The sequence below is a fragment of the Salvelinus namaycush genome, chromosome 27 (assembly GCF_016432855.1).
Source record: "Salvelinus namaycush isolate Seneca chromosome 27, SaNama_1.0, whole genome shotgun sequence".
Lineage (NCBI taxonomy): Eukaryota > Metazoa > Chordata > Actinopteri > Salmoniformes > Salmonidae > Salvelinus > Salvelinus namaycush.
In genome coordinates, this window is record NC_052333.1 from 27,745,983 (window position 1) to 27,771,079 (window position 25,097).

At 43.3% G+C, this 25,097-nt stretch overlaps 1 protein-coding gene across 3 annotated transcripts in view; it reads right to left on the minus strand.

Moving 5' to 3' along the window:
• Positions 1-25,097, minus strand: part of sema4ab (sema domain, immunoglobulin domain (Ig), transmembrane domain (TM) and short cytoplasmic domain, (semaphorin) 4Ab) — a 58,197-nt gene that overhangs the window by 24,707 nt on the left and 8,393 nt on the right. For 2 of the 3 annotated variants that reach the window (XM_038965953.1, XM_038965951.1), the window contains exon 2: positions 14,432-14,678. In XM_038965953.1, coding sequence (XP_038821881.1) covers positions 14,432-14,528 — 97 coding nt within the window. In that variant the 5' untranslated portion in view covers positions 14,529-14,678. Of the gene's footprint in view, positions 1-14,431; positions 14,679-15,626; positions 15,678-25,097 lie in introns of all 3 variants that reach the window. The other variant, XM_038965952.1, reaches the window with a different exon arrangement.

Genomic DNA, 25,097 nt, shown 5'->3' on the forward strand with positions numbered 1-25,097 from the left:
GTTATGTTATAATTAAGTCTATGATTTGATATTTGATAGAGCAGTCTGACTGAACGGTGGTAGGCAGCAGCAGGCTCGTAAGCATTCATTCAAACAGCACTTTCATGCGTTTGCCAGCAGCTCTTCAAGCATTGAGCTGTTTATGACTTCAAGCCTATCAACTCCCGAGATTAGGCTGGTGTAACCGATGTGAAATGGCTAGCTAGTTAGCGGGATGCGCGCTAATAGCGTTTCAAATCGGTGACGTCACTCGCTCTTAGACCTTGAAGTAGTTGTTCCCCTTGCTCTGCAAGGGCCGCGGCTTTTGTGGAGCGATTGGAAACGATACTTCGAGGGTGGCTGTTGTCGATGTGTTCCTGGTTCGAGCCCAGGTAGGGGCGAGGAGAGGGACGGAAGCTATACTGTTACACTGGCAATACTAAAGTACATATAAGAACATCCAATAGTCGAAGGTATATGAAATACAAATGGTATAGAGAGAAATAGTCCTATAATTCCTACAACCTAAAACTTCTTACCTGGAAATATTGAAGACTCATGTTAAAAGGAACCACCAGCTTTCATATGTTCTGATGTTCTGAGCAAGGAACTTAAACGTTAGCTTTTTTACATGGCACATATTGCACTTTTACTTTCTTCTCCAACACTTTGTTTTTGCATTATTTAAACCAAATTGAACATGTTTCATTATTTATTTGAGGCTAAATTGATTTTATTGATGTATTATATTAAGTTAAAATAAAAGTGTTCATTCAGTATTGTAATTGTCATTACAACAATTGTTGTTGTTTTTTAATCAAAAAAATGTTAAACTTTTTTTTAATTTAAAAAATAAATAAAAATATGCCGATTAATCGGTATCGGCTTTTTTTGGTCTTCCAATAAAATCGGGATCGGCGTTGAAAAATCATAATTGGTCGACGTCTAATGGAGACCACTGTTTTCAATCAAATTGATTTAGAAGCCCTTTTTACATCAGCAAAGTGTCAAAGTGTCAAAGTGCTATACAGAAACCCAAACCCTAAACAGCAAGCAGTGCAGATGTAGAAGCACAGTGGTTAGGACAAACTCCCTAGAAAAGCAGGAACCTAGGAAGAAACCTAGAGGAACTAGGCTCTGAGGGGTGGCCAGTCCTCGTCTGGCTGTGCCGTGGGGAGATGAGTACATGGCCATTTAAGGCCAGATTGAACATCTTGAGGAACAAACGGTCATAGATGACCAGCAGGGTCAAATAATAAAATCACAGTGGTTGTAGAGGGTGAAACAGGTCAGTACCTCAGGAGTAAATGTCAGCTGGCTTTTCATAGCCGAGCATTCAGAGTTCGAGACAAGCACTCCTGAGGAGAGAGAGTGAGTCTTGGGGACCTTTAATGCTGCAGACATTTTTTGGTACCCTTCCCCAGATCAGACAATCCTGTCTCAGAGCTAAACGGACAATTCCTTCGACTTGGTTTTTGCTATGACATGCACTGTCAAATGTGGGACCTTATACAGGTGTGTGCCTTTCGAAATCATTTCCAATCAATTAAATGTACCACAGGTGGACTCCAATCATGTAGAAAAAAACTAATGCATGATGAATGGAAACAGGATGCACCTGAGCTCAATTTCGAGTCTCATAGCATAAGGTCTAAATACTTATGTAAATAAGGTACTTCTGCTTCATCATTATGGGGTATTGTGTGTAGATTGATTGAATTACATGTTTTCCTCGTCAATTTTAGAATAAGGCTGTAACCTAACAAAACATGAAAAGTCAAAGGGGTCTGAATACTTTGAATGCACTGTATAAACAGAGGTGTATACACACATGCATAGGCCTACAAAATGGCCTCAAATTTAACACACAGGCCTTGATTTAAATACCTCACTGTATACATGTGCAATTGTGTGGATGCCTGACAAGAACATCAGTTCAGCGTTCTTAAATTGTTCTACAACTTCTGCTTGACCACAGAAGCAATGATATCCAGAAAACTGCTGGTATCATCCGTTACAATGCTCCTGTCAAGAGAGAAAGTATAAGCCCTAGGGCATCAGTAGTTTTGCTCAGCCGCGAAGTGTTAGGCCACACAAGCTCACAGAACAGGACCACAGAGTGCTGAAGCGTGTAGAAATCGTCTGTCCTCGGTTTTAACACTCAGTACCGAGTTATAAACTGCCTCTGGAAGCAACGTCAGCACAAGAGCTGGGAGCTTCATGAAATGGGTTTCAATGGCCGAGCAGCCACACACAAGCCTAAGATCACTATGTCAATGCCAAGCATCAGCTGGAGTGGTGTAAAGCTCGCCTCCATTGGACTCTGGAGCAGTGGAAACGCGTTCTCTGGAGTGATGAATCACACTTCACCATCTGGCAGTCTGATGGACTAATCTGGGTTTGGTAGATGCCAGGAAAACACTACCTGCCTGAATGCATAATGCCAACATCAACCCCATCGAACACCTTTGGGATGAATTGGAATGGGGACCAACTCTATATTAATTTCCATGATTTTGGAATGAGATGTTCAATGAGCAGGTGTCCACATACACTACATGGCCAAAAGTATGTGAAGATGGAGGAAGATAATTGTTTCCAATGACATCGGTGTGGAATTGTGTGATTTTGACCAATTGTGAATAGGTATTGCCTACTAATTGGTTGATGTCATTGTAAATATTTAAATCATCTTTTTACTACAAAACAGAAAAGTTCAATTTTCAAATATGTCAATGTTGGGGTGGTGCTGGATATGAATATGAAATTGAAACTGTGACATTTCCCTAGTACACCATAAACGTTAGACGACAAAACAGCGACAACATTAAAAGTAATGACCGTCAGTGAACCAAATGAATAGAACTAGGAAATTCCTCAAAACCAGTCACCAGCCAAACTGATTATATTGATTGGGCTTATTTCACGCTTTTCACAGAAACTGTGCTTTTTGAAGAGTTGTGAATGCATTTTATGCTTTTGCCTGGCTTGACTGGCGGACAAGACTAGTTCTGCTTGAACTCTGAAGAGCAGTGTTTGATTCAGTACGTGATACAAAGTAACCTTTTAAGGCAACAGTCCAAAGTTTGACCAAATAATGGTTTACTATATATGAGCTGCAGTGAAAATAGTGTGATGTTTGACTGGTTTGTGAAATTGAAACAGAGTTTGGGGGAACCATTTACGTCAGCCACTATACTTATCACCCTAGAGTCAGTGTGATGATCATACGACTGAATCGTAAGGATGTTAAAAATTACGCAGGGATTTATGAGAAGTATTCTCGTCTTTAACTTTGAATTCCCTTGCATTGAAAACAAACTCTGGGTCCACAAATGGTTAAGCAATTTTAATATTTTAAGCAAATTAGTCATCCTGTATTCAGCCAATAAATGTTTTGAACAGACCATGAAAAATGTGTGATTTCAGTTGAAAATATTTGTGATAGTGTAGCAAAGGTAGTTAACACCTGTCTTTAGGCCTCGGGCAAGGTTAATCATAAAGCAAGTACAGCTCAGCACACTAACAGGGTCTGAACTTGCACCAACAACCCCAAATGATCAGTCACATTGGTGCCGTGACTAGCAAACTGTTGATGTTCCTTAGCCGCAATGTTTGCTGCAGAGGAAGTGAAAGATAACTATGGAGCTCTGAGGCAACATACCAAGCTTGTGTGTGCAACTTTTGATTGATAATTGATGACTCATGCAAGCTCCTAGTGGTAACTGCTAATGCCAAATCTTTAAATCAAAGAACTTATGCGGTCGAGTCACGCTGACGACACAGATGTAACATCCAGCCGGTTAACTTGGCAGCCCTAGATTGCTTCAGGAGCTTTGCCATCCCTCTCTAGTTTAACACTAGTTTCACTGTGTGGAAAGGTCACCTTTCACCACTCCACTTAGTCGTTCTCAAAGCTCTGTTAGCGGGAGACATCTCGCAAAAGCGCAGGCTCAGGGATCAAGGTAATTGTTTTTCCTCCATGCCCACCCACCTACGAAGTGGCTCTTTCCAGGCCATGGGGACACAGTGCTCCTTTGTTGCGGAGGTCATGAGAAAACCACATCAGCTGAGGAGTTGGTGGGGGACGTGAAACGTCAAAATCAAACTGTTGCTTGTTTGTCTGGGCAAGGCCTTCTCTACACGGCCTAACTCAGGACCCCTGTGTGTCCCGTGCCAAGCTTAGAAGGGGTTGCTGACCACATTTAGCTTGAACGATTGCCAAGGACTGTTTGCTTCAGTACTTCGGACCTCATGAAACTTGATCTGTGTGAAGTCGTGCTCTGCAGAGAGTTCACGTCTCAGCGCGGGCCTGCAAGGGTGTTGAGTCTGATGGTTCATGTGGCCATGCATGGGTGTGTGTTAGAGAGTGCAAGAGTATGGCATGTTTGTGTTCAAGGTTTGTGAGGGATATCGGCCAACGGACATCATTCATAACCACCCCAGTGAGTCAGAAGAAACGTGTGGGTGTGCGTATGTGTGAATGTTCGTTCTGAGTGTAGAGGAACTTTGAGGTTGTGGGAGAATCTCCTAGTGTGCTTTCTGCCCACCCCAGGGAGAGGGAGATGTGCCCAGTGATGATGAGTGTGGTCTGAGAGGCCTGTGCTTCAAAAGGGATATGGTCCTCCACTGGGATTCTTGCTCAGTCACGCAAGTGGTTGCTCCAGGAAATGTGTGGATGTCAATACAGGTGAATGAATATGAGACAGACGACCTCCTGAGTTGCGCAGCGGTCTAAGGCATTGCATCGCAGTGTTGCGGCGTCACTACAGCCTGAGGTTCGATGCCAGGCTGTGTCATTACCAGCCGTGACCGGGAGTTCCATAGGTGCGATGCACAATTGGCCCAGCTTCGTCCGGGTTAGGGGAGGGTTTGGCCAGGGAGTCTTTACTTGGCTCAACTCCTTGTGGCGGGCCAGATGCTTGCAGACTGACTTCGGTCGTCAGTTGAACTGCGTTTCCTTTGACACATTGGTGCAGCTGGCTTCCGGGTTAAGCGAGCGGGTGTTAAGAAGCGCGGTTTGGCGGACACATGACGTGACCGTCGCATCTCCTGAGCCCGTTGGGGAGTTGCAGTGATGAGACAAGGTTGTAATCATGAAATAGGGGAGAAAAAAAAGGGGTACAAAATATTTTTGTATCAAAATGGTGTCCTGGGCAAAAACGGTTTGGGAACCACTGATCTATGGCCTTGCCTGGGAGGATGAGAAGAGACCATTGGTTGTGACAAAACACTGCTAACAGGCACGACTCCAACATCATCATTAAATTTGCCGATGACAACAATGGTAGGCCCGATCACCGACAACGACGAGACAGCATATAGGGAGGTGGTCAGAGACCTGGCCGGTTGGTGCCAGGACAACAACCTCCCTCAATGTGATCAAGACAAAGGAGAGGATTGTGGACTACAGGAAAAAGAGGACAGAGCACGCCCCCATTCTCATCGACGGGGCTGTAGTGGACCTTGGTGTCCACATCACCAACAAACTAACATGGTCCAAGCACACCAAGACAGTCGTGAAGAGGGCACGACAAAACCTATTTCCCCTCAGGAGACTGAAAATATTTAGCATGGGTCCTCAGATCCTCAAAAGATTTTACAGATGCACCATCGAGAGCATCCTGCTTGGTTGCATCACTGCCTGTAATGGCAACTGCTCGACCTCCGACCGCAAGGCACTACAGAGGGTAGTGCGAACGGCCCAGTACATAACTGGGGCCAAGCTTTCTGCCATCCAGAACCTCTATACCAGGCAGTGTCAGAGGAAGGCCGTAAAAATTGTCAAAGACTCCAGCCACCCTAGTCATAGACAGTTCTCTCTGCTACCGCACGGCAAGCGGTACTGGAGCGCCATGTCTAGGTCCAAGAGGCTTCTCAACGGCTCCTACCCCCAAGCCATAAGACTCCAGAACATCTAGTCTGGGTAGCCATCTGACTATTTGCATTGCCCCCCCCCCCCCCCCCCCCCCTTTACACCACTGCTACTCTCTGTTGTCATCATCTATGCATAGTCACTTTAATAACTCTACCTACATGTACATACTACCTCAACTAACCGGTGCCCCCGCACATTGACTCTGTATCGGTACCCCCCGGTATATAGTCTCGTTATTGTTATTTTACTGCTGCTCTTTAATTACTTGTTACTTTTATCTCTTATTCTTCTTTTTTTTTAACTGCATTGTTGGTTAGGGGCTCGTAAGGTGCGCCTGTTGCATGCGCCTGTTGTATTCGGCGCATGTGACTAATAAAATTAGATCTGATGATTGGTGCTGATCAAATGTTCAATCTCGGACCTGTAGTCTGGTCCTCTAGCTGTGTGTGTGTGTGTGTGTGTGTGTGTGTGTGTGTGTGTGTGTGTGTGTGTGTGTGTGTGTGTGTAGACGGCACTTAGAGCACAGATCTGGAACACAAATGGCTTGGCCTGAATCCAGTTCTGACTGGATCAACCAGAACTGAGCTCTCAGAGAGCCCATATCAGACCCCATGGCGAGGGGGTGGGGGGGATTCGGGAACAGGTACAGTATTTTAACTCAACACAGCTGGAGTGGAAGACGGGGCTAAAGCGAGGAATTAAGTTTAAAGACTTCACTCGAAATAGTTAAAGACCTAACTTGTGTCAAGGCAAGTGTGTTGGCAAAAACAGAGAAGCCCAAAACCTCCGAGCTCTTTATCTGTGAATAAAAAAATGAAAAACAAGTATACACTTAAGTTGATTAGAATTTAGACACTTCATATCGTAGAGTTGGCCATGTGAGACATTTGGCAGAGGGAGTGACTACTGCATTTCCGTACTATGGTGTGGCTCTATGGGTCATGTCTCGTGTGGGTTACTCATGAATGAGCAACGGGCTGGGCTACTGTGTGAGCAGTCACCCATTTAGAAAGAGTGTGAAGTGGGGGATGGGTGGGTGTTGCGCAACACGGCAGATAAAACCTGCCATCCTGGGGATTAGGAGGGATCCCGTCCCGTACCTGTCAGCGCACGTCATCATCCCTCCGCTGCCTGCACACACGGGGTTGAGGCTCATCTCAGTGAGGACAGTGAGGAGATGAAGAGGCCTCAGTGGAAGTTAATCCTAAGAGATTTTCTCACACTCACACAGTTGTGAATACAGGACTCATTTGTTTCTCTTCGCAATTTGATGCCATTTTGAATCTAAATAACTACCGTAACGGCCATCCATTTGTAATGATATCGACACTCGTGTGATTCATTGCGTCACACTCCAATAAAACAACGTCAATCATTAAAACGTATGGATCTATAAAATGTGTGTGTGGGTGTGTGCGCACGCATTTGTACACAACGCACGTTGTGCATGTTGCGTGACGCCAACTATCTTAGTGGTTGGCTCCAGATGACTGAGGCCCCACTGCCTGAGGCTGAGTGGTTAACTAAAGCCTGCAGGAAATGGGGATGTGAGTGTTTGCTAACAGCAGAAATGCGCTACCCGAGGACACTTCCTCAAAACCAATGAGACGAGGAACTCCAAATATCCGCATGTCAGCATAACGAAAATGAGCGAGTTCTGTAAAGCTTAGTGAAAAGTGATTGGTTTAGGTCCTCGCCAATGGCCAACTCAAACACTATTCTGTGGAATTCCAAACAGCACAGAATGGGGTCATGGGCTGTTTAGTTTGTAAACACACAAAAATGGTCATCGGTCTCAACCATGGCACTATCAGAAAAGAGTAAACTCATTTAGTTAACAGACCGTGAGCAGAAAGCACATTCTTCACAACTTAGGTGTTCAGGGCAGGTGCAGAAACAGAGGTAAACATTTCTACACCACATTCTTAAAGCCAGGCAATTCTCCTGCATTTGTAAAACATCATAATTTAAAAAAAAATGTATCCAACTACAGCAGAGGTAGACCAGATACTGAGGTCAATAGGCTATGCCTGGCCAACTGGGAGAAAAACAGTAATGACCTAGCATACTGATTTGACCACTGGTCTCACATAAGACAAACTGCTTTTGAAAGTTAGGCGACTCCCGTACACAAACTCCTCTAAAGCAGCAGGCAGGTTTTAAGGCATCAGCCTGGCAGGCTTTCTTGGTCATCCCAGCTACAGGTAGCAGAGCTAATCAACATTGAGCCGCATGGGAGGACGGGGACGCCACAGGCTTCTATTAAGTCCCCTAATCCGCTGCCTGCCACCAACCCTCCTTAAGTGAGCTCTGAAAGGAGAAAAGACCCTGGAGCAGCTTGGTTTACTTTCACCTCTCAAGAAATGATCAAAGATCAGCACCCCAGACCCCAATCCCTTCTGACCCTAAACAATAAGTATTATTGGAGATGCTTATCATGGGTCCCGAGATGGAGGAAGTGTTGTCAACTTTAAACTTAGTGTTTGTGTTGTTCCATTGAGTGTGGGGAAAATGGGTCTTGAATGGGGTACTGGCATCGTCTAAGAGGATGGACATTTTTCCAGTAGTTCAATCCAGGCTTCCAGGGAAGCCTAAAAGCTTACCCTTTTCACACTAATGAGCCGAGCGTAGCTGTACTGCAACGGCCTGTTGCTGAAACCATGCTGAAAAAGGACAATGTGATTAGATGCCAGCAAAAAAATGGTTTGGGACGGCACAAAACTGTAAAAAAGGGTGAGTGACCCCATTTGTACTATTCCTGAGCAAAACATACGAACACAGTCACGCAACCTAATCTGACACTGTGCCCAAACGGAACAAAGCCACAGAGAGGAATCAAAACAAAAGGCTTCACCTAAGTCTGCAAATGTATCCGCTTTCACATGTATTTCTCTCAAATCAGGTCATCTTCGCTTCCTTTTCTTCTAGTCAGACACAGTTTGGGCTTCCGCTTGTGTTATACAGCGGGTCCTCTTCAAAGTGAACTTCGGGCCCTATAAAATCTGTTGCGGACGAAATCACGGAATCCAGACAAAACAGAATTCAACAATATTCAAAAATGTATTGAACTTAGTAGACATCAACTCAATGTATTAAGCTAAATTATTAGAATTCATTTCCCCAAGTCAATCATAAGACATGAACAAAATACATCAGTGATTTGTATTTTCCTGCAACTTTCTGAAGCAGGCACAGGAATGCCTCGGTCTGTGTGTGTGTCAACACTTGTGTAGCCATTAGCGATGATGCTAATGATAACCTTCTTATGGTAGAGATGGAAAGACGCTCCAAAAAACCTTCTTGTTGAAATGTTAGCATTTGGCAGAATATGATTATTTGCATCAATACAGTGGCCATTTGTTTTGCAAACTCTGCAATCACATGTGCGCAACATTGCTAACTAAACAACGGTGTCTTGCTGGTGTGCACTGGCATTTAAAGGGTAACTACACCCAAAAATCTAAATGCACTAATATTTTGCCCAGACTTCCAAAGTGGTCTCCTGATATGGTTTTAAGCATTGTTGTGGACTTAGAAAAGCAACTACAATGGATAGGGATGCACAATATCTCGGAATTGGCAGATATTAGCTAAAAATGCTGACGTGCATACCTATATAACGTAGCTTAGCGATGCACAGATACGCCATTTTTGTCCGATACCCGATATTTTCCTTGCCATACAAAAACCCGATACCGATAACCGATATTTAAAAATTTTGCGGCCTTTTAAGCATTCTAGTACAGCTAAATAGTTGAAACATACACACCAAAAAGTTATTTGGTTGGCATTTACAAATGTCCCCATTACCAGTAAAACATAATCAAAACCTATTTCTTTCACTTACTTGCTGTGCTGTTTCGTTGTTCATTCTCAACCAGGATTTCATCATACTGAGCCGCCATTCGAACTACTGACTCGAGAAATAAGCTCATCAACTGCGTCTGCAGCAGACCCTGTCATGGCATTGAAACGCTCAACAAAACTGCCGACACAGACAGTGGGGTTAAAACTTGCAAAAGTACACTACTAGAGGCTGTAAACTAGAGGTCGACCGATTATGATTTTTCAATGCCGATACCGATTATTGGATAACCAAAAAAAGCTGATACAATCGGCCGATTTTTTATACACTGCTCAAAAAAATAAAGGGAACACTTAAACAACACAATGTAACTCCAAGTCAATCACACTTCTGTGAAATCAAACTGTCCACTTAGGAAGCAACACTGATTGACAATAAATTTCACATGCTGTTGTGCAAATGGAATAGACAAAAGGTGGAAATTATAGGCAATTAGCAAGACACCCCCAAAAAAGGAGTGATTCTGCAGGTGGTGACCACAGACCACTTCTCAGTTCCTATGCTTCCTGGCTGATGTTTTGGTCACTTTTGAATGCTGGCGGTGCTCTCACTCTAGTGGTAGCATGAGACGGAGTCTACAACCCACACAAGTGGCTCAGGTAGTGCAGTTCATCCAGGATGGCACATCAATGCGAGCTGTGGCAAAAAGGTTTGCTGTGTCTGTCAGCGTAGTGTCCAGAGCATGGAGGCGCTACCAGGAGACAGGCCAGTACATCAGGAGACGTGGAGGAGGCCGTAGGAGGGCAACAACCCAGCAGCAGGACCGCTACCTCCGCCTTTGTGCAAGGAGGTGCACTGCCAGCGCCCTGCAAAATGACCTCCAGCAGGCCACAAATGTGCATTGTTTAAGTGTTCCCTTTATTTTTTTGAGCAGTATATATATATATATATATATATATATATATATATATATATAAATATATGTAATAATGACAATTACAACAATACCGAATGAACAATGAACACTTGTATTTTAACTTAATAATACATAAATAAAATCAATATTGTCTCATAGATAATGAAACATGTTCAATTTGGTTTAAATAATGCAAAAACACAGTGGAGGAGGATAAAGTAAAAGTGCCATGTAAAAAAGCTAACTTTTAAGTTCCTTGCTCAGAACATATGAAAAAGCTGGTGGTTCCTTTTAACATGAGTCTTCAATATTCCCAGTTAAGAAGTTTTAGGTTGTATTTATTATAGGACTATTTCTCTCTAGACCATTTGTATTTCATAGACCTTTGACTATTGGATGTTCTTATTGGCACTATAGTTTTGCCAGCCTAATCTCAGGAGTTGTGATAAAGCTTGTTATAAAGTCATAAACAACACTGTGCTTCAAGCATTGCGAAAAGCTTTTGGCAAACGGAGGAAAGTGCGTTTTGAATTAATGCTTACGAGCCTGCTGCTGCCTACCACCGCTCAGTCAGGCTGCTCTATCAAATCATAGACTTCATTATAATATAATAAACACACAGAAATACAAGCCTTCGGTCATAAATATGGTCAAATCTGGAAACTATCATTTTGAAAACAAAAAGTTTATACTTTCTGTGAAATACAGAATCGTTCCATATTTTATCAAACGGGTGGCAACCCTAAGTCTAAATATTGCTGTTACATTGCACAGCCTTCAATGTTATGTAATAATTATGTAAAATTCTGGCAAATTAATTACAGTCTTTGTTAGGAAGAAACGGTCTTCACACAGTTCGCAACGAGCCAGGCGGCCCAAACTGCTGCATACCCCCTGACTCTGCTTACACTGAACGCAAGAGAAGTGACAATTTCAGGCACTGCATTGAGTCTATGCAATGCAGGACAAGCTAGTTAAACTAGTAATATCTTCAACCATGATTGATTTTTTTTTATAAGATAAGTTTAATGCTAGCTAGTAACTTACCATGGCTCCTTGCTGCCTGCACTCACGTAACAGGTGGTCAGCTTGCCACGCAGTCTCCTCGTGGATTGCAATATAATCGGCATCCAAAAATGCCAATTACCGATTCTTATAAAAACTTGAAATCGGCCCTAATTAAAATGGGCCATTCCGATTAAATCGGTCGACCTCTACTGTAAACAAGCGATTTGGTGGCATTCTCTGAGCCTCTTTAATGTTTCAACACCATGCTCAATGCTAGGTACAAGGACCGCTACTTTGCTGCAGACAAGAAACAGGGTTTACGTGAAATGTTACAGACAGCTGGATAAGATGGAAATGGACACAGCGACAGTGCGCACAGACGAAGAGGGCCCACGACAGGCCACGGACAGACAGAGCTGAAACTTCACTGCTTGACATGTATGATGAAATCCTGATTGATAATGAAACGACTGAACAACGTAACAGCAAGTAAGTGAAAGAAATAGGTTTTGATTATGTTTTACTGGAAATGGGAACTTTTTGGTCAGTGTGTGTCAACTATTTAACTGTACTAGAATGCTTAAAAGGCCACAAAAATGTTAAATACCGGTTATCATTATCGGCAAGGAAAATTTAGGATATCGGTATCGGCCAAAAATGTAATATCGGTGCATCCCTAACATTGGCTGACCTATTAAAAAAAGTGGGATTTTGAGCGAACCCCTACATTTTTTGGGTGCAAATGGAATCCTGGAAAAACAAATGGGAGAAAACAGAATTTGGGGTAAAACTAAAAAGGTAATCAGGCAACAAAAACCCCCAGATATGATAGGGCCCTATGAACTGCACATTATTATGGGACCTGAAACGGTCTGCCAAATTGTGCCAGTGTCCTCATCTTACCCCGTAATATTTGCAAGTCAGGGCCTACTCGATTCCATTGATGACACTGCAAACTATTTGCCTGTTTGACTGAGTAGTTCTCGTAACGCACTTCCGATGTTAAGTATAAATCCATTAGGGCCTCGGTCTCAATGGCCAACACAGCTTTTAAACGAAACACAAGCCACTGAAATGGCCATAGAAAAAGCAAAGCAGAGATAAGTGAAAATGGTTCAGCAATCTGCACAGTAAACACTGATGACACATTGAACTGAAACCTTCTGGCAATCCCTTGAGGTTAGCTGCATCTTAAACATAAACATAAGGAATACAGTTTGAAATTCCAAACATAGGTTCAACAGCTGAAAGAACTGGAAGCTTAGAGGATAGGCTACATTTCTATTGGAAACTGTGCTTTGCGTGATATTTCAGCAGGAATGGAGACATTTTCAGTGCAAACTAAGGCAGGAACAGTATTGTTATACAAACAAATGGCCAACAGTTGATACTATTTACTTTGTTACAACTTCCAACACTTAACTGGAGCAAAAACTGAAAGTTTAAAAACCATATTACAACATTCCGTTTTTTTTTTATGTTAATGCCCAGCCCCTTCAAGGGGAACTGACAGTGTTTTAGCCACATTAAATCTTATTAAAATATGTTCATAATAACCACCGTGGAAGAATATGATACCTTTTTATTTGATATTTTCTGAAAAGCGAGCACTGTTCGTTCCTTTTCACGTTTTCATACTTTCATCAAATTTTTGGGAATGACAGTAAAGCATTTGTGAATATTCTATGGCAATATAGTGGGAAAGCACTGCAGTAAATAAAACCTAATAAAAACATTTCATATCTGCAAAGTAGTTCAAACGCTGTCAGTTCCACTTGAATGATAGTAATGAATACAAGCTTTGAAGACCATGCAACCGAACAGTTCAAATCATTGCGATGTCATCTGCTGGCTGCTTCGTTAACCATAATGCTCGTCTCATTAGTACATCGTTAGTTGGGGCAAAACTCGGGAGCTCTTCTTAAGACTGGAGAGAGCAGTGCTTTGTATGAGAGAGACAACAGCGCATCGATTCAGCTCAACTTTCATTCCCCTCTCCAGAATATCCACAAATGATGGATGGCAACAGACCACTCAAAGTTATTCCACGTGAGCCTGTGATAGGCTCATGTGGGACAACTTTGGAACTAACTATACAACGTGCACATAATGACAGCGTCACCATAAACAGATGGCAAAGATGTGTATTTTGGTCTGAAGTAATCATCTCTGCTCAGAGACAAGTAGGCCTTCATTGTAAATAAGAATTTGTTCTTAACGGACTTGCCTAGTTAAATAAAGGTTAAATCAATTTTTAAAAGTACCAATGAGTATTGATCATTCGTAAGTGATCTATTCTTGAAAACGGACACAACTTAACGCTGAATCGGCCTCACCCAGTTAGAGCAATGTTTAGCAATGCGTGTCACTCATGATCGCATTTCCCCCTGTTAGCGCTGTTGCACTTCTGACCCTTCGTTGGTCCCGTTGAACCTCTATCTAGTCATATTAGGGACACAATTACTACCAGAGCTACAATGGTGAGAACAATACTTACCGTGCCATTCCAAGTCATTGTCATTTTTCATATCATGATACGAGTATAGGAGCATAGTTAAATTGGACGTAACAAAAGTCTGTTGACTGGGGTGGTCTCTCCAGCCCAAGCAGGGCATGATAGACAAGCATTCACACCAATAGTGTCTTTCTGATCTGTTCTTAAGTTAAAAAATAAAAATAAAAATGATCCATAGCTAGACAGTCACTGGAGAGTATTCACAGTTGCAAAGTGACTGTCACTTTAAGACAGTGAGACTAAATGAATGCATTGAAATACATCACTGGATTTCAAAGTTCATATTCACAATCGAGGAGCTAACAAGATCATTAAAAGTGTTTGACTTACCCATAGGAAACGAGACCCGGGGGGTAAGCCTGGCCAAACATGTACCCATAACCCCTAGAATGACCACGATTATAGGGAGTAGGCCTTGGTGTTCCATGATGACCCAAAGAGGGATGAGAGCAAAATCAATGCTTGGGAGAAAGCGTCTGGCGAAAAGTGTCCGTTGTTTGTCTGTGTTAAAGACTGGTTCTGTAGGGGGAGCACAAAAGCCACTTCCTCTTGTCTCTGGAGCCAGCCGTCATCGCATCTGAGGGAGAGAGAAAAGAGAGAGAGAGATGGAGTCAGGGGAGGGAGGGTCAGAGAGAAAAGCAGTACTCCCTTGGCACTGTAGAGTTGTGGGTGGACAGAAAGCCTGCTAGCAAAGGAATGACTCATTTCTCATAAGTCTGCACTAAGAGGAACAAATAACTTCTGGGATATCCCAGAATTACTTAATGGACAAGTAAATATTTCATGTACAAGTAGGCACCACCTACACAGGCTGTTCAGCTAAAAAAAACCTTACAAGAAACCTTACAGAAAAACCCAAATGAAATAAATGATTAATGCAGTGTGAAATCATTTGGGTTACAACTAGAGAAACACCTGACAAACTGATATCACTTTGAAATTCTATTTGACATAAGGAACATCATGGAGATTCAGTGAGAAATACAGATAAGACCTACTTTACTGTAGGTTGAAATGACTGCTACTCACAACAATATGAACCTTTTGATAAAGGGAAAGGTATTACCAACATGTTCACTGATATCCATCGTGCAACGTAATTAAGGACCTAACATACATTTTATGTTTAGCCTAATTCCATTTTGTTTCTCCAGGTTCCAGACTTTTCCCTGTATTCAGGCATTCGCTCTTAAAAATCATACTTTTTTAATAGAAAAACAACATTTGATGTCCTAAGTCAGGGTTCCCCAACTGGCAGTGCTTTGATTTGGCGCCCGAAGTTTGAGCATTTTTTTCTATCTTTTTAAAATGTTGGAAATCTGTTCCAAAGTATTCCCATGAATGGTAGAATGGCGCCTGAGAGGATGGCAGACATTTTATGTGCTCCTAACCAACTGTTATTTTGTTAGTTTCTTTGCGATATTTCTAACTTAAAAATAAAATTTAAAAAAACTTGTGCATAATGTTGCTGCTACCATCTCATGACCAAAAATAACTTATGGACATCAGAACAGGAATTACTCACCACGAACTGGTAGAAGCTTTTTCCTTTAATGAGTCCGACGTGAAGGACATACTGCTTTCCCGGGAACAGGACCAAATCCCCGTCATTTCCGTGAAGAGAAGACGGAGAAAAAAGGAGGCGGAGGTTGGGCTGCCTTCTGAGAATTTGTAGGCGTGCGAGTAAACCCCCACTGCCATCTGTTCTATTGGCCAACGTGCAAAATCGATGACCTACGAGCAAGACTAAACTACCAACGTAACATTAAAAACTATAATATATATTTCACAGAGTCGTGGCTGAACGACGACATGAATAACATACAGTTGGCGGGTTTTAAACTGTATCAGAAGGACAGAACAGCCGCCTCTGGTAAGACATGGGGTGGTGGTCTATGTATATTTGTAAACAACAGCTGGTGCACGACATCTAAGGAAGTCTCAAAGTTTTGCTCACCTGAGGTAGAGTATCTTATGATAAGCTGTAGACCACACAATCTACCTAGAGTTCTCATCTGTATTTTTCGTAGCTGTCTACATACCACCACAGACCAATGCTGGCACTAAGATAGCACTCAATGAGCTCCATACCATCATAATCAAACAGGAAAACGCTCAGAAGACACATTTCAGTTGAAGGCATTCAGTTGTACAACTAACTAGGTATCCCCCTTTCATCCAGAGGTGGCACTCCTAGTGGCTGGGGACTTTAATGCAGGGAAACAAATCTGAAACACCAGTGACTCGGTGCTTCCTGCTTTAATTTTTGCTTGTAAGTAGGAATCAGGAGGATAAAATTGAAAAAAAGTGGTCAGAGGAAGCAGATGTTAAGCTACAGGACTGTGTTGCTAGCACAGACTGGAATATGTTCCGGGATTCTTCCGATGGCATTGAGGTGTACACATCAGTCACTGGCTTCATCAATAAGTGCATCGATGACGTCATCCCCCCAGTACATCACCGGGGCCAAGCTTCCAGCCATCTCGGACCTCTATACCAGGCAGTGTCAGAGGAAGGCCCTAAAAATTGTCAAAGACTCCAGCCACCTTAGTCATAGACTGTTCTCCCTGCTACCGCATGGCAAGCGGTACCGGAGCGCCAAGTCTAGGTCCAAGAGGCTTCTAAACAGCGTCTACCCCCAAGCCATAAGACTCCTGAACAGTTTCTCCCCCCCCCCACACACACACACATTTACACTGCTGCTACTCTATTATTATCAATGCATAGTCTAACAACTCTACCTATATGTACATATTACCTCAATTACCTCGACTAACCGGCGCCCCCGCACATTGACACGGTACCCCCTGTATATAGCCTCGCTATTGTTATTTTACTGCTGCTCTTTAATTATGTTACCTTTATTTCTAATAATTTTTTTGTTTTTTTAACACTGCATTTTAGGTTAGGGGCTTGTAAGTAAGCATTTCACTGTAAGGTCTACCTACACCTGTTGTATTCGGCACATGTGACAAATAAAATTTGGTTTGAATATATATATACACACTGAACAGAAATATAAATACTGCTCTGTGTAGGGTGCCGTCTTTCGGATGGGACGTTAAACGGGTGTCCTGACTCTCTGAGGTCATTAAAGATCCCATGGCACTTATCGTAAGAGTAGGGGTGTTAACCCCGGTGTCCTGGCTAAATTCCCAATCTGGCCCTCAACCATCACGGTCACCTAATAATCCCCAGTTTACAATTGGCTCATTCATCCCCCTCCTCTCCCCTGTAACTATTCCCCAGGTCGTTGCTGCAAATGAGAACGTGTTCTCAGTCAACTTACCTGGTAAAATAACGGTAAAATTAAAAATTAAAAATAAACTCAACATGAAATAATTAAAAAAGATTTTATTGAGTTAGAGTTCATATAAGGAAATCAGTTAATTGAAATGAATGAATTAGGCCCTAATCTATGGATTTTACATGACTGGGCAGGTGCGCAGCCATGGGTGGGCATAAGGCTACCCACATGGGAGCCAGGCCCAGCCAAATCACAACAAGTTTTTCCCCACGAAAAGGGCTTTATTACAGATAGAAATACACCTCAGAAATATTGGTCAGTCCTTGCCTCTCCAACTGTCTCCACCCTGGTTTCTCTCGCCGTGTCAATCTATTTCTCCCTTTCAGTTTCTCTCCCTCACCCTATTTCTAACTCTCTGGGCAATGTTGTGAAGGATGCTGGTATCTCGTAGGGTGAGATGTGCGCATGCGAGGCTGCATTCCAGCAAGGCACTAATAGAAAACAGAGCGTTGTCTGGGGGATCTTTATCAGAAGACTGGGGCGAGGGCCACAGCACCAGCATTAGAGACCAGCTTCTGCAGAACCGGTTTCTCAGGTTCGGTAGACAAGGTTACATCACTGGGCTAGCTGGCCAACATCAGGGTTTTTCCACCACCTAGATTGATCCTGTAGTACTGGGAGATATGACCAAACATCTTGATTTTTTTCAACCTTCCGGACGATTCACATCGAAATATTTCCTCTAAATAAGCTTAGTTGTACAACTAAAAAGGTCAAATACACTGCATTTCAAACAGTCAGCAAAAAGCTAATGAATTCAGTGCTTGTGAAATTATACCTAGGCTAAATACAGTGCCTTCAGAAAATATTCATACCCCTTGACTTATTACACGTTGTTGTGATAAAGCCTGAATTCAAAATGGGTTAAATATAATCCCCCCCCCTACACATAATACCCCATAATGTCAAAGTAAAACATGTTTTTAGAAATAATTGCACATTTACTAAAAATGAAATTCAGAAATATCTAATTTATACAGCTATGAGTCTTTCTAGGTGGGTCTAAGAGTTTTCCACACCTGGATTGTCCAAAACTGGCCCTTTATTCTTTTCAATATTCTTCAAGCTCTGTCAAAATAGTTGATCAGAAATATTTTTCTGGTCTTGCTGTAGATTTGAGCAACTAAGAACAGGAACAGAAGATGAGTCCGGAAGAAATGGCAGCAGTTTTACGGATGCCTAACCAATTGTGCGATTATGTGTTCTTTTGCGTTGTTTGTAACTTATTTTTTTACACAATGTTTCTGCCACCGTATCTTATGGCAAACAAGAGCTTCTGGATATCAGGACTGCTTTCACACCTTGGATTAGATTTAACAAAATTATTCAACAAGCAGGACGCACAGGATGTACTTCAGACACCCGACAAGTCCAATATCCCTGTCATTGGCAGGAGAAAGAGACGCAGGTATGGAGGACGCAGGGCGGGATGCATTGTCAGGATCTGCCGACGGCGAGTGGGGAATCTGTCTTTACCATCAATATTACTTGCCAACGTACAATCATTGGACAATAAATTAGACGAGGTACGGTCACCAATATCCTACCAACGGGACATCAAAAAAACAGTAACATCTTACGTTTCACCGAATCGTGGCTTAATGAAAACATGGATAACATTCAGCTGATGGGATATACGCTGCACCGGCTAGATAGGACAGCACACTCCGGTAAGACGAGGGGGGGGGGGGGGTATGTGTATATTTGTAAACACGAAATCTAAGGAAGTCTCTAGATTTTGCTCGCCTGAAGTAGAGTATCCCATGACAAGCTGTAGACCACCGTGAAGCATGGAGGTGGTGGTGTGATGGTGCTTTGCTGGTGACACGGTCTGTGATTTATTTAGAATTCAAGGCACACTTAACCAGCATGGCTACCACAGCATTCTGCATCGAAACACCATCCCATCTGGTTTGCGCTTAGAGGGACTATCATTTATTATTCAACAGGACAATGAACCAACACACCTCCAGGCTGTGTAAGGGCTATTTGACCAAGAAGGAGAGTGATGGAGTGCTGCATCAGATGACCTGGCCTCCACAATTACTCAACTTCCTACCCAAATTGAGATGGTTTGGGATGAGTTGGACCGCAGAGAAGGAAAATCAGCCAACAGTGCTCAGCATATGTGGAAACTCCTTTAAGACTGTAGGAAAAGCATTCCTCATGAAGCTGGGAGGGAATGCCAAGAGCGTGCAAAGCTGTCATCAAGGGTGGCTACTACATGATTCCATGTGTGTTATTTCATATTGTTGATGTCTTCACTAATAAAGAAAACCCCTTAAACTACAAACTTTTGACTGGTACTGTATGCCAGTTAATCCGCTTTACAAGGTGTGTAGAGCCTAACGTGCTTAATTTTAAGGAGTTATTTGGCCACTTTAGTTGTGATACAGACCTTATTAAAACATATAGGCCTATGGGCGAGGCTACATGAGGTGTGTGACTATGATTCGGACAAGTCGAGAAAAAAAAAATCATTGTTTCTAATGCTGGGCATCATTCACAATTGCTAATATATCATTCACAAGTGATAGGCAAATATTGTCACCCATCAGACTATTCTTGATTTAATCTTGTCTTTACATATACTATATATACACTTGTGTGAAATTTGTTTTGATTTAGAATGGACCATTATCATGCACCTGTTTCGATACAGGTGCAGTGGGATAAAATACATGTCATCTATACACTTATATAGCGAATGGAGGACGCTTTCCCGTGGTTCATTTTCATGCCAGCCAGGTAGGCTATACTCTGGTTGTAAATATAACCAATGTGCTTAATATTAGGAAAGTTGAGAAATAAAATACACCAGGCCTAGCTGATGGGATCCTCTTTTTAGTAGTTTAGTTGTTTTCTCAAGCAATTGCATAGCCTATAGAAATGTTGCGCAACATGAGCTCTCATGAAGTATAGGATTACATTTTTGAATACATTTGCATTTGTCAGAGTGATTTAGAGGGACAATAGAGTGTTGAGTACCAGGCAGTTAGAAAGTTTGGTAGGCTACTGATGACCAGCATCAGAGCTCAGAGAAGACCAATTACCTTCAAATCAAATCAAATCAAATTTTATTAGTCACATACACATGGTTAGCAGATGTTAATGCGAGTGTAGCGAAATGCTTGTGCTTCTAGTTCCGACAATGCAGTAATAACCAACAGTAATCTAACCTAACAATTCCACACTACTACCTTACACACACACACACAAGTGTAAAGGGATAAAGAATATGTACATAAAGATATATGAATGAGTGGTGGTACAGAACGGCATGGCAGATGCAGTAGATGGTATAGAGTACGGTATATACATATGAGATGAGTACTGTAGGGTATGTAAACATAAAGTGGCATAGTTTAAAGTGGCTAGTGGTACATGTATTGCATAAAGATGGCAAGATGCAGTAGATGATATAGAGTACAGTATATATACATATGAGATGGGTAATGTAGGGTATGTAAACATTGTATTAAGTGGCATTGCTTAAAGTGGCTAGTGGTACATTTTTACATAATTTCCATCAATTCCCATTTTTAAAGTGGCTGGAGTTGAGTCAGTATGTTGGCAGCGGCCGCTAAATGTTAGTGGTGGCTGTTTAACAGTCTGATGGCCTTGAGATAGAAGCTGTTTTTCAGTCTCTCGGTCCCTGCTTTGATGCACCTGTACTGACCTCGCCTTCTGGATGATAGCGGGGTGAACAGGCAGTGGCTTGGGTGGTTGTTGTCCTTGATGATCTTTATGGCCTTCCTGTGACATCGGGTGGTGTAGGTGTCCTGGAGGGCAGGTAGTTTGCCCCTGGTGATGCGTTCTGCAGACCTCACTACCCTCTGGAGAGCCTTACGGTTGTGGGCGGAGCAGTTGCCGTACCAGGCGGTGATACAGCCCGACAGGATGCTCTCGATTGTGCATCTGTAGAAGTTTGTGAGTGCTTTTGGTGACAAGCCGAATTTCTTCAGCCTCCTGAGGTTGAAGAGGCGCTGCTGCGCCTTCTTCACAACGCTGTCTGTGTGGGTGGACCAGTTCAGTTTGTCCGTGATGTGTACACCGAGGAACTTAAAACTTTCCACCTTCTCCACTACTGACCCGTCGATGTGGATAGGGGGGTGCTCCCTCTGCTGTTTCCTGAAGTCCACAATCATCTCCTTTGTTTTGTTGACGTTGAGTATGAGGTTATTTTCCTGACACCACACTCCGAGGGCCCTCACCTCCTCCCTGTAGGCCGTCTCGTCGTTGTTGGTGATCAAGCCTACCACTGTAGTGTCATCCGCAAACTTGATGATTGAGTTGGAGGCGTGCATGGCCACGCAGTCGTGGGTGAACAGGGAGTACAGGAGAGGGCTCAGAACGCACCCTTGTGGGGCCCCAGTGTTGAGGATCAGCGGGGTGGAGATGTTGTTACCTACCCTCACCACCTGGGGGCGGCCCGTCAGGAAGTCCAGGACCCAGTTGCACAGGGCGGGGTCGAGACCCAGGGTCTCGAGCTTGATGACGAGTTTGGAGGGTACTATGGTGTTAAATGCTGAGCTGTAATCGATGAACAGCATTCTCACATGGGTATTCCTCTTGTCCAGATGGGTTAGGGCAGTGTGCAGTGTGGTTGCGATTGCGTCGTCTGTGGACCTATTGGGTCGGTAAGCAAATTGGAGTGGGTCTAGGGCAGGGGTGGGCAAACTTTTTGACTCGCGGGCCACAATGGGTTCTAAAATTTGACAGAGGGGCCGGGCCAGGAGCATTTGGAGGGAGTGTTTGGGCCGGATATACTAAAGCATTAAATGTAGTGTGTGCAAACCTCATAGCACAGTAAGAACACTACAACCCAATTTATTAACTGTCTTTCAAATGTGAAAAATAGCCCTTATCAGTTAATAAATTTGTCTCAAGGAATATGCAAGATATGGCATTTACATACTATTTCGCAGATACCGGGATGAGGAAATGTAAATAGATTAAAATAACATACGCACTGTGATTTATCAAGATTGCGTCTGTTTTTAATAAGTTTCAATCGAAGGTGCAAAGTTAAAGAAATCAACATTTATTGAAAAATGGAATCACTTTCAACATTCAAAACATATTATTACACAACGAAATACTCAAGCTCAATAATATCTACTTGTGTTAAACTCCGCAAAATCATGGATGGATTGTCCTGACCGCGCGCTCTACAAACTCGCCACGGACGCCCTCGCCTTCACGCGCAAACAGTACACGTGTATCGTTGCCAAGCACACAGACATAGGCTGTATTAAATATCCTACCTGCAGCTGAAAATTTAAATTTAAATTAAGAGCGATGTGCGGCGTGTTAATAAAGCTACTGTACCGCTGCTGTGCGTAAATGCGCATTGCTCTTAATTAAAAGACGCACTTCCAAACTTTCCATATGCATTTTTTCATAACACAGCAGAAAAACTCACCATTTCAGTGGGAACAGTGTTGTTGGTCTCCCTTTTTTGCCAGTGCATCAAAGTCTGGAGTTAGTTTTGTTGTGGCAATTCTCAGGACAGATCTGAGGTGTTGGTCAGTTAACTTGGATCTGTGATGGGCTTTGTTGATTTTCATGACGCTAAACGTCTGCTCACACACGTAGGTCGATACCATGCACTCTTTCAAAAACTCGCCTTCGGAGAAAGGCTTGCTAGCCTTTGCTAATTTGAATGCCAGCAAATAACTTGCCTTGGTACTTGACTCTTGAATTGCAGTTTGTCGGTGAAAAAAGTTCTGTTGACTCTGTAAATTAGCTGCCAACCTCTGAGCAGTAGCCGCCCGTTCTTGTGTTGACTGCTTGCTAGCATAGTTTGCATGCTTCGTGGCAAAGTGACGGCTGATATTGTACTCTTTGAAAACCGCAACAGCTTCTTGGCATATCAGACATACAGCCGTTGATCGGACTTCAGTGAAGAAGTATTTTGTTGTCCACTCCTTATTAAACACTCGGCATTCGCTGTCCACTTTCCTTCTCTTTGGTCCGCTCATTTTCACAGAAGGGCTTAATGGTGACGTGAAACGAAGTGAAAATTAAAGTGAAATAAAGAGAAATACGCGCCACTCCAACAACGGTCAATGTGTTTTGAGTGCGCCATCTATTGGGGAAACGTGGGCATTGCAGGGAAAGGGGAAAAAAAGGAGGTTTTTACTATAATTTGGACAAGTTCGGCGGGCCGGATTAAAAAGCCTAACGGGCCGTATGTGGCCCGCGGGCCGTAGTTTGCCCATGTCTGGTCTAGGGTGTCCGGTAGGGTGGAGGTGATATGGTCCTTGACTAGTCTCTCAAAGCACTTCATGATGACGGAAGTGAGTGCTACGGGGCGGTAGTCGTTTAGCTCAGTTACCTTAGCTTTCTTGGGAACAGGAACAATGGTGGCCCTCTTGAAGCATGTGGGAACAGCAGACTGGGATAAGGATTGATTGAATATGTCCGTAAACACACCAGCCAGCTGGTCTGCGCATGCTCTGAGGACGCGGCTGGGAATGCCGTCTGGGCCTGCAGCCTTGCGAGGGTTAACACGTTTAAATGTTTTACTCACCTCGGCTGCAGTGAAGGAGAGCCCGCAGGTTTTGGTAGGGGGCCGTGTCAGTGGCACTGTATTGTCCTCAAAGCGGGCAAAAAAGTTGTTTAGCCTGTCTGGGAGCAAGACATCCTGGTCCTCGACGGGGCTGGTTTTCTTTTTGTAATCCGTGATTGACTGTAGACCCTGCCACATACCTCTTGTGTCTGAGCTGTTGAATTTCGACTCGATTTTGTCTCTGTACTGAGACTTAGCCTGTTTGATTGCCTTGCGGAGAGAATAGCTACACTGTTTGTATTCGGTCATGCTTCCGGTCACCTTGCCCTGGTTAAAAGCAGTGGTTCGCGCTTTCAGTTTCACGCGAATGCTGCCGTCAATCCACGGTTTCTGGTTTGGGAATGTTTTTATCGTTGCTGTGGGTACGACATCGTCAATGCACTTCCTAATGAACTCGCTCACCGAATCAGCATATTCGTCAATATTGTTGTTGGACGCGATGCGGAACATATTCCAATCCGCGTGATCGAAGCAGTCTTGAAGCGTGGATTCAGATTGGTCGGACCAGCGTTGAACAGACCTGAGCGCGGGAGCTTGTTGTTTGAGTTTTTGTTTGTAGGCTGGAATCAACAAAATGGAGTCGTGGTCAGCTTTTCCGAAAGGGGGGCGGGGGAGGGCCTTATAAGCGTCGCGGAAATTAGTATAACAATGGTCTAGTGTTTTTCCAGCCCTGGTAGCACAATCGATATGCTGATAGAATTTAGGGAGTTTTGTTTTTAGATTAGCCTTGTTAAAATCCCCAGCTACGATGAATGCAGCCTCAGGGTGTGTGGTTTCCAGTTTACAAAGAGTCAGATAAAGTTCGTTCAGGGCCATCGATGTGTCTGCTTGGGGGGGAATGTATACGGCTGTGATTATGATTGACGAGAATTCCCTTGGTAGATAATGCGGTCGACATTTGATTGTGAGGAGTTCTAGATCAGGTGAACAGAACGACTTGAGTTCTTGTGTGTTGTTATGATGATCACACCACTTCTCGTTAATCATAAGGCATACCCCCCCGCCCCTCTTCTTACCGGAAAGATGTTTGTTTCTGTCGGCGCGATGCATGAAGAAACCAGCTGGCTGCACCGACTCCGTTAGCGTCCCTTGAGTTAGCCATGTTTCCGTGAAGC